Genomic DNA, 16,486 nt, shown 5'->3' on the forward strand with positions numbered 1-16,486 from the left:
TCAACTGAAATGTGTCTTCTGCATTTAACCCAACCCCTCTGAATCAGAGAGGTGCGGGGGAATGCCTTAATCGACATCCACGTCTTCGACACCTGGGGAACAGTGGGTTAACTGCCTTGCTCAGGGGCAGAACGACAGATTTTTACCTTGTCAGCTCGGGGATTTGATCTATCAACCTTTCGGTTACTGGCCCAACGCTCTAACTACTAGGCTACCTGCCGCCCCTGTGTGTGTGTGTGTGTGTGTGTGTGTGTGTGTGTGTGTGTGTGTGTGTGTGTGTGTGTGTGTGTGTGTGTGTGTGTGTGTGTGTGTGTGTGTGTGTGTGTGTGTGTGTGTGTGTGTGTGTGTGTGTGTGTGTGTGTGTGTGTGTGTGTGTGTGTGTGTGTGTGTTTAGGGGGATAGAGTGTCTGCCGTTGGTCTCAGGCCAGCTGTGGGGGTCGGGGGTCGGCCCCTGCTTGCTGGTCTGAGTGGAGCAGAGCGGCAGGGAGGCTCATCTTTTGTTTATCTGCTTCACTGTGCTCTGGTCAACAGTAGTGCACTAGGGAAAAGGGTGCCATTTGAGATGCAGAGCCCTGGGTTTATTCAGAGAGGTGCTGCAGATGGATGCCTGTTCAGATTGTTGTTTTCTGGCTGTAGCAGAGGGCTCAGCATCACATGAGGCTATAATTAACATTTAAACACGTCCAACCTCAGGATTGATGTGACCCTTCAGCCTGTTGAAATGTTGAGCGGTACAGATCAAGAATCAGGGTTTACAGCTTGGTATGTTCTGAGAAAGCTGCTGGAAGTACTGTAGAAACATCATCAAGAAAAGCAATGAGAAAAATTGTCTCGTTGTTATATTTCACTATTCATACGTTTCCTCTTTCAATCAGCAGGCTACATTTTGAACGTGGTGGTGTTGGAATCAACACAGATTTGTGAAACCTCTATAGTGTGACTCAGTGTGGCCTCATAGTGTGTCTGAGTCCTCACTGCTGTTCCTCTGTTTGACTACCTGTGTCTGAGTCCTCACTGCTGTTCCTCTGTTTGACTACCTGTGTCTGAGTCCTCACTGCTGTTCCTCTGTTTGACTACCTGTGTCTGAGTCCTCACTGCTGTTCCTCTGTTTGACTACCTGTGTCTGAGTCCTCACTGCTGTTCCTCTGTTTGACTACCTGTGTCTGAGTCCTCACTGCTGTTCCTCTGTTTGACTACCTGTGTCTGAGTCCTCACTGCTGTTCCTCTGTTTGACTACCTGTGTCTGAGTCCTCACTGCTGTTCCTCTGTTTGACTACCTGTGTCTGAGTCCTCACTGCTGTTCCTCTGTTTGACTACCTGTGTCTGAGTCCTCACTGCTGTTCCTCTGTTTGACTACCTGTGTCTGAGTCCTCACTGCTGTTCCTCTGTTTGACTACCTGTGTCTGAGTCCTCACTGCTGTTCCTCTGTTTGACTACCTGTGTCTGAGTCCTCACTGCTGTTCCTCTGTTTGACTACCTGTGTCTGAGTCCTCACTGCTGTTCCTCTGTTTGACTACCTGTGTCTGAGTCCTCACTGCTGTTCCTCTGTTTGACTACCTGTGTCTGAGTCCTCACTGCTGTTCCTCTGTTTGACTACCTGTGTCTGAGTCCTCACTGCTGTTCCTCTGTTTGACTACCTGTGTCTGAGTCCACTCTCCTCTCCTCTTGTTGTCCCCAGCTGCTTGTGGAGTATGGGTACAACTGCCAGCGCAGCGCCACAACCCATCTCTGTCTCAGGCTCCATATCCTCTGTAGCAGCGCACCAGCATCCTCCTACGCTTGAGAGTCTCCATGGCAACGGGGTGGTGAACAGCAGGCAGTCTCTCAGCATGAGCTCTTCCCAGACGGTGAAGATCCACAGCGGCAAGGCCAAGTCTATCATCACTAACAAGGTGGCACCTGTCGTTATCACGTAAGTCTCATCACGCCTCCAATCATTCAAGTCAGGTAACCACCATCCAAGGGATGTTACCATGTTAATCTCTGAGGCTTTGATCACTAAGGTGTGAATGGATGGGGGGGAGTGTGTGTGGACGGGGGTGAATGGTGAAGTGTGTGTGGACGGGGGGGTAGTTGAGTTGTGTGTGTGTGTGTGTGTGTGTGTGTGTGTGTGTGTGTGTGTGTGTGTGTGTGCTGTTATCTAATTTGTCTTGTCTTGGGTTCAGAAGATAAGGTCATTTATCTGACTAATGAAATGTTGGGTCGGTCTCCAGTGGGAACCTCAGGACCAGTGACTAATGAAATGTTGGGTCGGTCTCCAGTGGGAACCTCAGGACCAGTGACTAATGAAATGTTGGGTCGGTCTCCAGTAGGAACCTCAGGACCAGTGACTAATGAAATGTTGGGTCGGTCTCCAGTGGGAACCTCAGGACCAGTGACTAATGAAATGTTGGGTCGGTCTCCAGTGGGAACCTCAGGACCAGTGACTAATGAAATGTTGGGTCGGTCTCCAGTGGGAACCTCAGGACCAGTGACTAATGAAATGTTGGGTCGGTCTCCAGTGGGAACCTCAGGACCAGTGACTAATGAAATGTTGGGTCGGTCTCCAGTGGGAACCTCAGGACCAGTGACTAATGAAATGTTGGGTCGGTCTCCAGTGGGAACCTCAGGACCAGTGACTAATGAAATGTTGGGTCGGTCTCCAGTGGGAACCTCAGGACCAGTGACTAATGAAATGTTGGGTCGGTCTCCAGTGGGAACCTCAGGACCAGTGACTAATGAAATGTTGGGTCGGTCTCCAGTGGGAACCTCAGGACCAGTGACTAATGAAATGTTGGGTCGGTCTCCAGTAGGAACCTCAGGACCAGTGACTAATGAAATGTTGGGTCGGTCTCCTTTGGGAACCTCAGGACCAGTGACTAATGAAATGTTGGGTCGGTCTCCAGTGGGAACCTCAGGACCAGTGACTAATGAAATGTTGGGTCGGTCTCCAGTGGGAACCTCAGGACCAGTGACTAATGAAATGTTGGGTCGGTCTCCAGTGGGAACCTCAGGACCAGTGACTAATGAAATGTTGGGTCGGTCTCCAGTAGGAACCTCAGGACCAGTGACTAATGAAATGTTGGGTCGGTCTCCAGTAGGAACCTCAGGACCAGTGACTAATGAAATGTTGGGTCGGTCTCCAGTAGGAACCTCAGGACCAGTGACTAATGAAATGTTGGGTCGGTCTCCAGTAGGAACCTCAGGACCAGTGACTAATGAAATGTTGGGTCGGTCTCCAGTAGGAACCTCAGGACCAGTGACTAATGAAATGTTGGGTCGGTCTCCAGTGGGAACCTCAGGACCAGTGACTAATGAAATGTTGGGTCGGTCTCCAGTGGGAACCTCAGGACCAGTGACTAATGAAATGTTGGGTCGGTCTCCAGTAGGAACCTCAGGACCAGTGACTAATGAAATGTTGGGTCGGTCTCCAGTGGGAACCTCAGGACCAGTGACTAATGAAATGTTGGGTCGGTCTCCAGTAGGAACCTCAGGACCAGTGACTAATGAAATGTTGGGTCGGTCTCCAGTAGGAACCTCAGGACCAGTGACTAATGAAATGTTGGGTCGGTCTCCAGTGGGAACCTCAGGACCAGTGACTAATGAAATGTTGGGTCGGTCTCCAGTAGGAACCTCAGGACCAGTGACTAATGAAATGTTGGGTCGGTCTCCAGTAGGAACCTCAGGACCAGTGACTAATGAAATGTTGGGTCGGTCTCCAGTGGGAACCTCAGGACCAGTGACTAATGAAATGTTGGGTCGGTCTCCAGTGGGAACCTCAGGACCAGTGACTAATGAAATGTTGGGTCGGTCTCCAGTGGGAACCTCAGGACCAGTGACTAATGAAATGTTGGGTCGGTCTCCAGTAGGAACCTCAGGACCAGTGACTAATGAAATGTTGGGTCGGTCTCCAGTGGGAACCTCAGGACCACTAAGAGGGATTGGATGCTTTGTTTCACCATGTTGCAGATGACGGCTACGTTATCTTCTGTATTCTAGATATAATTGCAGACAGGAGTTTCAGATCCACGATGACCTCTTCAGAACAAACTACAAAGTGGGCCGGATATCAGACTCCATGCCTGAACACTACTTGGTACAGGTAGGAAGAACACACAACACAGCCCCCCCAGCCACCATCATTGTTTTGTTCAGCATTTACATTGAGATATTTAAGAGAGGAGACCTGGATCAAAATGACCTGACAGCAGCCCTCTCTCTCTCTCCAGACCTACCCCTTGTTACGTCACATTTATGTCGTTGTTACCCCTTGTTACTTTACATTGATGTCGTTGTTACCCCTTGTTACTTCACATTGATGTCGTTGTTACCCCTTGTTACGTCACATTTATGTCGTTGTTACCCCTTGTTACTTCACATTGATGTCGTTGTTACCCCTTGTTACTTTACATTGATGTTGTTGTTACTAGATGTCGACTGATTAATCGGAATGGCCGATTAATTAGGGCCGATTTCAAGTTTTCTTAACAATCGGAAATCGGTATTTTTGGACGCCGATTTGGCCGATATTTTTATTTAATTTTTTTAGACCTTTATTTAACTAGGCAAGTCAGTTAAGAACACATTCTTATTTTCAATGACGGCCTAGGAACAGTGGGTTAACTGCCTTGTTCAGGGGCAGAAAGACAGATTTTTACCTTGTCAGCTCAGGGATTCAATCTTGCAACCTTACGGTCTTGCAACCTTACGCTCTAACCACCTGCTTTACATTGCACTCCACGAGGTTACGCGAATGCAGTAAGAAGCTGAGGTAAGTTGCTAGCAAGCATTAAACTTATCTTATAAAAACAATCAATCAATCATAATCACTAGTTAACTACACATGGTTGATGATATTACTAGTTTATCTAGCCTGTCCTGCTTTGCATATAATCGCTTAGGTACACGTTGCTCCAACCATAAACATCAATGCCTTTCTTAAAATCAATACACAAGTATATATTTTTAAACCTGCATATTTAGTTAATATTGCTTGCTAACATGAATTTCTTTTAACTAGGGAAAATGTGTCACTTCTCTTGTAAACAGAGTCAGGGTATATGCAGCAGTTTGGGCCGCCTGGCTTGTTGCGAACTGTGAAGACTATTTCTTCCTAACAAAGACAGCCGACTTCGCAAAACGGGTATGATTTAACAAAAGCGCATTTGCGAAAAAAGCACAATCGTTGCACGACTGTATCTAACCATAAACATCAATGCCTTTCTTAAAATCAATACACAGAAGTATATATTTTTAAACCTGCATATTTAGCTAAATGAAATCCAGGTTAGCAGGCAATATTAAGCAGGTGAAATTGTGTCATTTTGCGTTCATTGCACGCAGTCAGGGTATATGCAACACTTTGGGTAATTTGTCAGAATTCTACGTAATTATGACATAACACTGAAGGTTGTGCATGTAACAGGAATAACATTTTGTTTTCGAGATGATAGTTTCCGGATTCGACCATATTAATGACCTAAGGCTCGTGTTTCTGTGTGTTATGTTATAATTAAGTCTATGATTTGATATAGCAGTCTGACTGAGCGGTGGTAGGCAGCAGCAGGCTCCTAAGCGTTCATTCAAAATAGCACTTTCGTGCATTTTGCCAGCAGCCCTTCGCAATGCATTGCGCTGTTTATGACTTCAAGCCTATCTACTCCTGAGATTAAGAAGGGCTATATAAATAAATTTGATTTGAAGTAACAAGGGGTAACAACGACATCAATGTGAAGTAACAAGGGGTAACAACGACATCAATGTGACGTAACAAGGGGTAACAACGACATCAATGTGAAGTAACAAGGGGTAACAACGACATCAATGTGACGTAACAAGGGGTAACAACGACATCAATGTGACGTAACAAGGGGTAACAACGACATCAATGTGAAGTAACAAGGGGTAACAACGACATCAATGTGAAGTAACAAGGGGTAACAACGACATAAATGTGACGTAACAAGGGGTAACAACGACATCAATGTGATGTAACAAGGGATAACAACGACATCAATGTGAAGTAACAAGGGGTAACAACATCCATGTGAAGTAACAAGTGGTAACAACTAGAGGTCGGCCGATTTATGATTTTTCAACGCCGATACCGATTATTGGCGGGCCAAAAAAAGGCTGGTACCAATTAATCGGCCGATTTTTTTTTTTTTTTTAATTTATTTATTTATTTATTTATTTTTTATTTTTATTTTTTTAAACATTTATTTATTTGTAATAATGACAATTACAACAATACTGAATGAACACTTACTTTAACTTAATATAATACATCAATAAAATCAATTTAGCCTCAAATAAATAATGAAACATGTTCAATTTGATTTAAATAATGCAAAAACAAAGTGTTGGAGAAGAAAGTAAAAGTGCAATATGTGCCATGTAAAAAAGCTAACGTTTAAGTTCCTTGCTCAGAACATGAGAAGCTATGAAAGCTGGTGGTTCCTTTTAACATGAGTCTTGAAAAATCATAATCGGCCGACCTCTAGTTGTTACCACTTGTTACTTCACATGGATGTTGTTACCCCTTGTTACTTCACATTGATGTCGTTGTTACCCCTTGTTACTTCACATTGATGTCGTTGTTACCCCTTGTTACGTCACATTGATGTCGTTGTTACCCCTTGTTACTTCACATTGATGTCGTTGTTACCCCTTGTTACTTCACATTGATGTCGTTGTTACCCCTTGTTACTTCACATTGATGTCGTTGTTACCCCTTGTTACTTCAAATCAAATTTATTTATATAGCCCTTCTTACATCAGCTGATATCTCAAAGTGCTCTACAGAAACACAGCCTATAACCCCAAACAGCAAGCAATGCAGGTGTAGAAGCACGGTGGCTACGAAAAACTCCCTAGAAAGGCCAAAACCTAGGAAGAAACCTAGAGAGGAACCAGGCTATGAGGGGTGGCCAGTCCTCTTCTGGCTGTACCGGGTGGAGATCATAACAGAACATGGCCAAGATGTTCAAATGTTCATAAATGACCAGCATGGTCAAATAATAATAATCACAGTTGTCGAGGGTGCAACAAGTCAGCACCTCAGGAGTAAATGTCAGTTGGCTTTTCATAGCCGATCATTGAGAGTATCTCTACCACTCCTGCTGTCTCTAGAGAGTTGAAAACAGCAGGTCTGGGACAGGTAGCACGTCCGGTGAACAGGTCAGGGTTCCATAGCCGCAGGCAGAACAGTTGAAACTGGAGCAGCAGCACGGCCAGGTGGACTGGGGACAGCAAGGAGTCATCATGCCAGGTAGTCCTGAGGCATGGTCCAAGGGCTCAGGTCCTCCGAGAGAGAGAGAGAATTAGAGAGAGCATACTTAAATTTACACAGGACACCGGATAAGACAGGAGAAATACTCCAGATATAACAGACTGACCCTAGCCCCCAGACACATAAACTACTGCAGCATAAATACTGGAGGCTGAGACAGGAGGGGTCAGGAGACACTGTGGCCCCATCCGATGAAACCCCCGGACAGGGCCAAACAAGAAGGATATAACCCCACCCACTTTGCCAAAGCTCAGCCCCCACACCACTAGAGGGATATCTTCAACCACCATCTTACCATCCTGAGACAAGGCCGAGTATAGCCCACAAACTTCACATTGATGTTGTTGTTATCATCTTGTGTGGCCGTTGAGTGGAGCGTTGTCAGCTCTCCCATTGGTCTTTTTGATCCTCCTATCACCTGTCAGAGAGCTGTTCAGGCAGGCCCAGACCCTTATTGTTACCGAGGAGTTGGTTTACTCACATAGATCACTACGGTTTCACCTGACGGCTTTAAACAAGGATGGACATCTGATAATGAATGACGAGGCGACAGAGATCAGTGTGAAACGAGCAACATTAACGGTTATCCACAAAAGTGGTATCGGAGGTCCCCTTCAACATAAAAGTCTCCTACTATTGTTGCTAATCGCTAATGTTGCTCATTTCACACTGATGCTATAAAGACCACCTTGAATAAATGTGTTATGAAGTCCTGGTAGGTATTTATTTATTTATTTATTTATTTGGGGACAATGCACATTAATCAACATCAATATTACAATAATGCAACATCCATGTAAATGATGTTAGCCAAAAGCTAATTTGCAGCCGTAGTCCCTGGGCAGGTATGTAAGTTCCCTTTAAGTGTTCTCCATACTGACTCTACTGTACCCCCAACAACAACTGTTGATGGAAAAATTGCATTTCTAAATGCATGTATTAGATTGTTTGATTGACTGTACTGTATGTCTGTAGGGTGAGTTCTTCATGGTCCAGGACGTGTACAGCAAGGCTGACGTCCTCAACACTACAGGCAGCTACGGAGCGCCAAACTACCGCCAGGTGAAAGGAAGCTACCCGCTGTACGGCATGGGCCAGCCCAGCCTGAATGGCTTCAAACAGGTCCTCCAAAGACTACAGAGTCAAGGGCATGAGGTTAGTGCACTGCCTTCAGGGGGGATGTTTTCACTGTGGCTGCATCCCAAATGGAACTCTATTTCCTTCATAGTGCACTACTGTTGACCCATAGGTCTGTGTCTCTGTGTGTCTCTGTGTGTCTCTGTCTGTCTCTGTGTGTCTCTGTCTGTCTCTGTGTGTCTCTGTCTGTCTCTGTGTGTCTCTGTGTGTCTCTGTCTGTCTCTGTGTGTCTCTGTGTGTCTCTGTGTGTCTCTCTCTGTGTGTCTCTCTCTGTCTGTCTCTGTCTGTCTCTGTGTGTCTCTGTCTGTCTCTGTGTGTCTCTGTCTGTCTCTCTCTGTCTGTCTCTGTATGTCTCTGTGTGTCTCTCTCTGTCTGCCTCTGTGTGTCTCTGTCTGTCTCTGTGTGTCTCTGTCTCTCTCTGTCTGTCTCTGTCTGTCTCTGTGTGTCTCTCTCTCTGTGTCTCTGTGTGTCTCTGTGTGTCTCTCTCTGTCTGTCTCTGTGTGTCTGTCTCTGTGTGTCTGTCTCTGTGTGTCTGTCTCTGTCTGTCTCTGTGTGTCTCTCTCTGTGTGTCTCTCTCTGTGTGTCTCTCTCTGTCTGTCTCTCTCTGTCTGTCTCTCTCTGTCTGTCTCTCTCTGTCTCTGTCTCTCTCTGTCTGTCTCTGTCTGTCTCTGTGTGTCTCTGTCTGTCTCTGTCTGTCTCTGTGTGTCTCTGTCTCTCTCTGTCTGTCTCTGTGTGTCTCTGTGTGTCTCTCTCTGTCTCTGTGTGTCTCTCTCTGTCTGTCTCTGTGTGTGTCTCTCTCTGTCTGTCTCTGTGTGTCTGTCTCTGTGTGTCTGTCTCTGTTTGTCTCTGTCTGTCTCTGTGTGTCTCTCTCTGTCTGTCTCTCTCTGTCTGTCTCTCTCTGTCTGTCTCTGTCTGTCTCTGTCTGTCTCTGTGTGTCTCTGTCTCTCTCTGTCTCTCTCTGTCTGTCTCTGTGTGTCTCTGTGTGTCTCTGTCTCTCTCTGTCTGTCTCTGTGTGTCTCTGTGTGTCTCTCTCTGTCTCTGTGTGTCTCTCTCTGTCTGTCTCTGTGTGTGTCTCTCTCTGTCTGTCTCTGTGTGTCTCTCTCTGTCTGTCTCTCTGTCTCTCTTTCTCTCTCTCTCTCTGTCTCCCTCTCTGCGTGTCTCTGTCTCTCTGTCTCGGTCTCTCTGTCTTCCTCTCTGTGTGTCTTTGTCTCTCTGTATCTCTGTCTCTGTATCTCTGTCTGTCTCTCAATTTCAATTCAAAGGGATTTATTGGCATGGGAAACATATGTTAACATTGACAAAGCTAGTGAAATAGATAATAAACTAAAGTGAAATAAACAATCAAAATTAACAGTAAACATTACACTCACAGAAGTTCCAAAAGAATAAAGACATTACAAATGTCATGTGTGTGTGTATATATACAGTGTTGTAACGATGTGTAAATAGTCAAAGTACAAAAGGGAAAATAAATAAATAAATATGGGTTGTATTTACAACGGGTTTGTTCTTCAGGGTAGCCTAGTGTTTAAAGCGTTGGACTAGTAACCGAAAGGTTGCAAGTTCGAATCCCCAAGCTGACAAGGTACAAATCTGTTATTCTGCCCCTGAACAAGGCCATCATTGAAAATAAGAATTTGTTCTTAACTGACTTGCCCAGCTAAATAAAGGTCAAATAAAAATTCACTGGTTGCCCTTTTCTTGTGGCAACAGGTCACAAATCTTGCTGCTGTGATGGCACACTGTGGTATTTCACCCATGGGAGTTTATCAAAATTAGATTGATTTCTTTGTGGATCTGTGTAATCTGAGGGAAATATGCGTCTCTAATATGGTCATACATTTGGCAGGAGGTTAGGAAGTGCAGCTCAGTTTCCACCAGTTTTGTGGGCAGTGTGCACATAGCCTGTCTTCTCTTGAGAGCCAGGTCTGCCTTCGGTGGCCTTTCTCAATAGCAAGACTATGCTCACTGAGTCTCCTCTCTGTCTCTCTCTGTCTGTCTCGCTATCTTCTCTTCCGCCTGGTGTCTTTCTGTGTCGTGGATAAATATTGAGGGTTCAGGTGCCACTAAGCGCAAACACACACCCTGGCTGTTTGGCAAATGGCACCCCATTCCCTATATAGTGTACTACATTTGACCAGGGCCCATAGGGCTCTGTATAGGGAATAGGGTGCCATTTGACCAGGGCCCATAGGGCTCTGTATAGGGAATAGGGTGCCATTTGGAACTCAACCCCATGTGGAATGATGGAAAATAAAGAATATCTCTCAGGGTCGTGAGTCCAGTATGGAAACTCACTGTAATCCAAATGAAATCAACTTAATTATATAGCAGCGAGTTCATGATCAATTCCTGACTCATGTGGTACATGTCAAATGACAACGGAATGTTTCCAATTGGGTTTGGAACAAAGCTTTACAGATTCTAGAACCAAATAACTGGCCTGTTGAATCCTTATTATTCCTGGGCCCGTATTCAAAAACGATCTGGGTTTAGAGGGCTGATCTAGGATCAGGTTTCCCCTGTCTGCATCATCATATTAATTACTGACTCTTTTTAAATGTAGGCAGTGATTTCTCTCCTCTCTTCCCAGGAGGTGATGTTCTTCTGTGTGCGTGAGGAACCGGTGGTGTTCCTGCACCTGGAGGAGAACTTTGTTCCATACACCCCCCGGAGGAAGGAGAACCTCCATGAGAATCTCCATGGCCTGGACAAGGAGGAGACGGTGGAGAACCTGGAGCTCACCATCAGGAAGGAGGTGACCTGGCCTCCTCCTACTAATAAACCTAGAAACCTCCTCTTTATCTATCAATATACTGGCCTCCTCCTACTAATAAACCTAGAAATCTCCTCTTTATCTATCAATATACTGGCCTCCTCCTACTAATAAACCTAGAAATCTCCTCTTAATCTATCAATATACTGGCCTCCTCCTACTAATAAACCTAGAAACCTCCTCTTTATCTATCAATATACTGGCCTCCTCCTACTAATAAACCTAGAAACCTCCTCTTTATCTATCAATATACTGGCCTCCTCCTACTAATAAACCTAGAAATCTCCTCTTAATCTATCAATATACTGGCCTCCTCCTACTAATAAACCTAGAAACCTCCTCTTAATCTATCAATATACTGGCCTCCTCCTACTAATAAACCTCTTTATCTATCAATATACTGGCCTCCTCCTACTAATAAACCTAGAAACCTCCTCTTAATCTATCAATATACTGGCCTCCTCCTACTAATAAACCTAGAAACCTCCTCTTAATCTATCAATATACTGGCCTCCTCCTACTAATAAACCTCTTTATCTATCAATATACTGGCCTCCTCCTACTAATAAACCTATAAACCTCCTCTTAATCTATCAATATACTGGCCTCCTCCTACTAATAAACCTCTTTATCAATATACTGGCCTCCTCCTACTAATAAACCTATAAACCTCCTCTTAATCTATCAATATACTGGCCTCCTCCTACTAATAAACCTATAAACCTCCTCTTAATCTATCAATATACTGGCCTCCTTCTACTAATATTCCTATAAACCTCTTTATCTGTGAATATACTGTCCTCCTACTAATAAACCTCTTTATATATCAATATTCTGGCCTCCTCCTACTAATAAACCTCTTTATCTATCAATATACTGGCCTCTTCATACTAATAAACCTCTTTATCTATCAATATACTGGCCTCCTCATACTAATAAACCCAATGTACCTCTTAATCCAGCAGTAAACAGCTTGTCTACACTACAGATAGTCCCTCTTGATCCAGCAGTAAACAGCTTGTCCACTCTACAGATAGTCCCTCTTGATCCAGCAGTAAACAGCTTGTCCACTCTACAGATAGTACCTCTTGATCCAGCAGTAAACAGCTTGTCCACTCTACAGATAGTACCTCTTGATCCAGCAGTAAACAGCTTGTCTACACTACAGATAGTACCTCTTGATCCAGCAGTAAACAGCTTGTCTACACTACAGATAGTCCCTCTTGATCCAGCAGTAAACAGCTTGTCCACTCTACAGATAGTCCCTCTTGATCCAGTAGTAAACAGCTTGTCCACTCTACAGATAGTACCTCTTGATCCAGCAGTAAACAGCTTGTCTACACTACAGATAATACCTCTTGATCCAGCAGTAAACAGCTTGTCTACACTACAGATAATACCTCTTGATCCAGCAGTAAACAGCTTGTCCACACTACAGATAATACCTCTTGATCCAGCAGTAAACAGCTTGTCTACACTACAGATAATACCTCTTGATCCAGCAGTAAACAGCTTGTCCACACTACAGATAATACCTCTTGATCCAGCAGTAAACAGCTTGTCCACACTACAGATAGTCCCTCTTGATCCAGTAGTAAACAGCTTGTCCACTCTACAGATAGTCCCTCTTGATCCAGCAGTAAACAGCTTGTCCACACTACAGATAGTCCCTCTTGATCCAGTAGTAAACAGCTTGTCCACTCTACAGATAGTCCCTCTTGATCCAGCAGTAAACAGCTTGTCCACACTACAGATAGTCCCTCTTGATCCAGCAGTAAACAGCTTGTCCACTCTACAGATAGTACCTCTTGATCCAGCAGTAAACAGCTTGTCTACACTACAGATAGTCCCTCTTGATCCAGCAGTAAACAGCTTGTCCACTCTACAGATAGTACCTCTTGATCCAGCAGTAAACAGCTTGTCCACTCTACAGATAGTACCTCTTGATCCAGCAGTAAACAGCTTGTCCACTCTACAGATAGTACCTCTTGATCCAGCAGTAAACAGCTTGTCCACTCTACAGATAGTCCCTCTTGATCCAGCAGTAAACAGCTTGTCCACTCTACAGATAGTACCTCTTGATCCAGCAGTAAACAGCTTGTCCACTCTACAGATAGTACCTCTTGATCCAGCAGTAAACAGCTTGTCCACTCTACAGATAGTCCCTCTTGATCCAGCAGTAAACAGCTTGTCTACACTACAGATAGTGTTCCCAGTAAGTCTCTAGAGTCTACTATATGTGTTAGTAGTAGTAGTTTATTCCATTTGACATGTAGGCCATACTTGGCAGCTAAAACCTGAATTGCAGGTTACAAGTAAACAAAAATGTTTTCTTAAATTGCTTGACCAGTAAAACAAACATACATCATGTCTGTAGCTTGCGCATGTTGAAGGCATCTACCTGTATTCTGATGGTAGGCGAGTTGGGCGCCGGGCGAGCTGGGCGCCAGGCGAGTTGGGCGCCTATAGTGACTTGGGCTTTGGACGGTAGGGACAGGGTTGGACGGTAGGGACAGGGTTGGACGGTAGGGACAGGGTTGGACGGTAGGGACAGGGTTGATAATGACAGGGTTGGAGGGTAGGGACAGGGTTGGTAATGACAGGGTTGGACGGTAGGGACAGGGTTGGAGGGTAGGGACAGGGTTGGTAATGACAGGGTTGGACGGTAGGGACAGGGTTGGACGGTAGGGACAGGGTTGGTAATGACAGGGTTGGATGGTAGGGACAGGGTTAATAATGACAGGGTTGGAGGGTAGGGACAGGGTTGGAGGGTAGGGACAGGGTTGGTAATGACAGGATTGGAGGGTAGGGACAGGGTTGGTAATGACAGGATTGGAGGGTAGGGACAGGGTTAGTAATGACAGGGTTGGAGGGTAGGGCCAGGGTTGGTAATGACAGGGTTGGAGGGTAGGGACAGGGTTGGTAATGACAGGGTTGGAGGGTAGGGCCAGGGTTGGTAAAGACAGGATTGGAGGGTAGGGACAGGGTTGGTAATGACAGGGTTGGAGGGTAGGGACAGGGTTGGAGGGTAGGGACAGGGTTGGTAATGACAGGGTTGGAGGGTAGGGACAGGGTTGGAGGGTAGGGACAGGGTTGGAGGGTAATGACAGGGTTGGAGGGTAGGGCCAGGGTTGGTAATGACAGGGTTGGAGGGTAGGGCCAGGGTTGGTAATGACAGGATTGGAGGGTAGGGACAGGGTTGGTAATGACAGGGTTGGAGGGTAGGGACAGGGTTGGAGGGTAGGGACAGGGTTGGTAATGACAGGGTTGGACGGTAGGGACAGGGTTGGAGGGTAGGGACAGGGTTGGAGGGTAGGGACAGGGTTGGTAATGACAGGATTGGAGGGTAGGGACAGGGTTGGTAATGACAGGATTGGAGGGTAGGGACAGGGTTGGTAATGACAGGGTTGGAGGGTAGGGACAGGGTTGGTAATGACAGGGTTGGACGGTAGGGACAGGGTTGGAGGGTAGGGACAGGGTTGGTAATGACAGGATTGGAGGGTAGGGACAGGGTTGGTAATGACAGGGTTGGAGGGTAGGGACAGGGTTGGTAGGGACAGGGTTGGTAGGGACAGGGTTGGAGGGTAGGGACAGGGTTGGAGGGTAGGGACAGGGTTGGAGGGTAGGGACAGGGTTGGACGGTAGGGACAGGGTTGGGACAGGGTTGGTAATGACAGGGTTGGAGGGTAGGGACAGGGTTGGAGGGTAGGGCCAGGGTTGGAGGGTAGGGACAGGGTTGGAGGGTAGGGACAGGGTTGGAGGGTAGGGACAGGGTTGGACGGTAGGGACAGGGTTGGAGGGTTGGGACAGGGTTGGTAATGACAGGGTTGGAGGGTAGGGACAGGGTTGGAGGGTAGGGACAGGGTTGGTAATGACAGGGTTGGACAGTAGGGACAGGGTTGGATGGTAGGGACAGGGTTGGTAATGACAGGGTTGGAGGGTAGCGGAAGGGTTGGAGGGTAGGGACTGGGTTGGTAATGACAGGGTTGGACAGTAGGGACAGGGTTGGAGGGTAGGGACAGGGTTGGAGGGTAGGGACAGGGTTGGTAATGACAGGGTTGGAGGGTAGGGACAGGGTTGGTAATGACAGGGTTGAAGGGTAGGGACAGGGTTGGAGGGTAGGGACAGGGTTGGTAATGAAAGGGTTGGAGGGTTGGGACAGGGTTGGTAATGACAGGGTTGGAGGGTAGGGACAGGGTTGGAGGGTAGGGACAGGGTTGGTAATGACAGGGTTGGACAGTAGGGACAGGGTTGGATGGTAGGGACAGGGTTGGTAATGACAGGGTTGGAGGGTAGGGACAGGGTTATGGGGGGTAGGGACAGGTTTGGTAATGACAGGGTTGGACAGTAGGGACAGGGTTGGAGGGTAGGGACAGGGTTGGTAATGACAGGGTTGGAGGGTAGGGACAGGGTTGGTAATGACAGGGTTGGAGGGTAGGGCCAGGGTTGGTAATGACAGGGTTGGAGGGTAGGGACAGGGTTGGTAATGACAGGGTTGGAGGGTAGGGACAGGGTTGGTAATGACAGGGTTGGAGGGTAGGGACAGGGTTGGTAATGACAGGATTGGAGGGTAGGGACAGGGTTGGTATGGACAGGGTTGGAGGGTAGGGACAGGGTTGGTAATGACAGGGTTGGACGGTAGGGACAGGGTTGGTAATGACAGGGTTGGACGGTAGGGACAGGGTTGGTAATGACAGGGTTGGAGGGTAGGGACAGGGTTGGATGGTAGGGACAGGGTTGGTAATGACAGGGTTGGAGGGTAGGGACAGGGTTGGTAGGGACAGGGTTGGAGGGTAGGGACAGGGTTAGAGGGTAGGGACAGGGTTGGTAATGACAGGGTTGGAGGGTAGGGACAGGGTTGGTAATGACAGGGTTGGAGGGTAGGGACAGGGTTGGTAATGACAGGGTTGGAGGGTAGGGACAGGGTTGGTAATGAAAGGGTTGGAGGGTAGGGACAGGGTTGGTAATGACAGGGTTGGAGGGTAGGGACAGGGTTGGAGGGTAGGGACAGGGTGGGTAATGACAGGGTTGGAGGGTAGGGACAGGGTTGGAGGGTAGGGACAGGGTGGGTAATGACAGGGTTGGAGGGTAGGGACAGGGTTGGATGGTAGGTACAGGGTTGGTAATGACAGGGTTGGAGGGTAGGGACAGGGTTGGTAATGACAAGGTTGGAGGGTAGGGACAGGGTTGGTAATGACAGGGTTGGATGGTAGGGACAGGGTTGGTAATGACAGGGTTGGAGGGTAGGGACAGGGTTGATAATGACAGGGTTGGAGGGTAGGGACAGGTTTGGTAATGACAGG

The 16,486-nt window shown here is 46.8% G+C and overlaps 1 protein-coding gene across 4 annotated transcripts in view; it reads left to right on the forward strand.

The window, feature by feature from the left end:
- The window catches only part of LOC106577339 (paladin), a 173,770-nt gene that overhangs the window by 77,801 nt on the left and 79,483 nt on the right, over positions 1-16,486 (forward strand). For all 4 annotated transcript variants that reach the window (XM_082964976.1, XM_082964975.1, XM_082964978.1 and 1 more), the window contains 4 exons: positions 1,679-1,912; positions 3,979-4,081; positions 8,246-8,425; positions 11,001-11,165. In XM_082964976.1, the coding sequence (XP_082821102.1) occupies positions 1,692-1,912; positions 3,979-4,081; positions 8,246-8,425; positions 11,001-11,165 (669 nt within the window). In that variant the 5' untranslated portion in view covers positions 1,679-1,691. The remainder of the gene's footprint in view (positions 1-1,678; positions 1,913-3,978; positions 4,082-8,245; positions 8,426-11,000; positions 11,166-16,486) is intronic.

This window comes from Salmo salar, chromosome 18 (genome assembly GCF_965601325.2).
Source record: "Salmo salar chromosome 18, fSalSal1, whole genome shotgun sequence".
NCBI classification, from domain to species: Eukaryota; Metazoa; Chordata; class Actinopteri; order Salmoniformes; family Salmonidae; genus Salmo; species Salmo salar.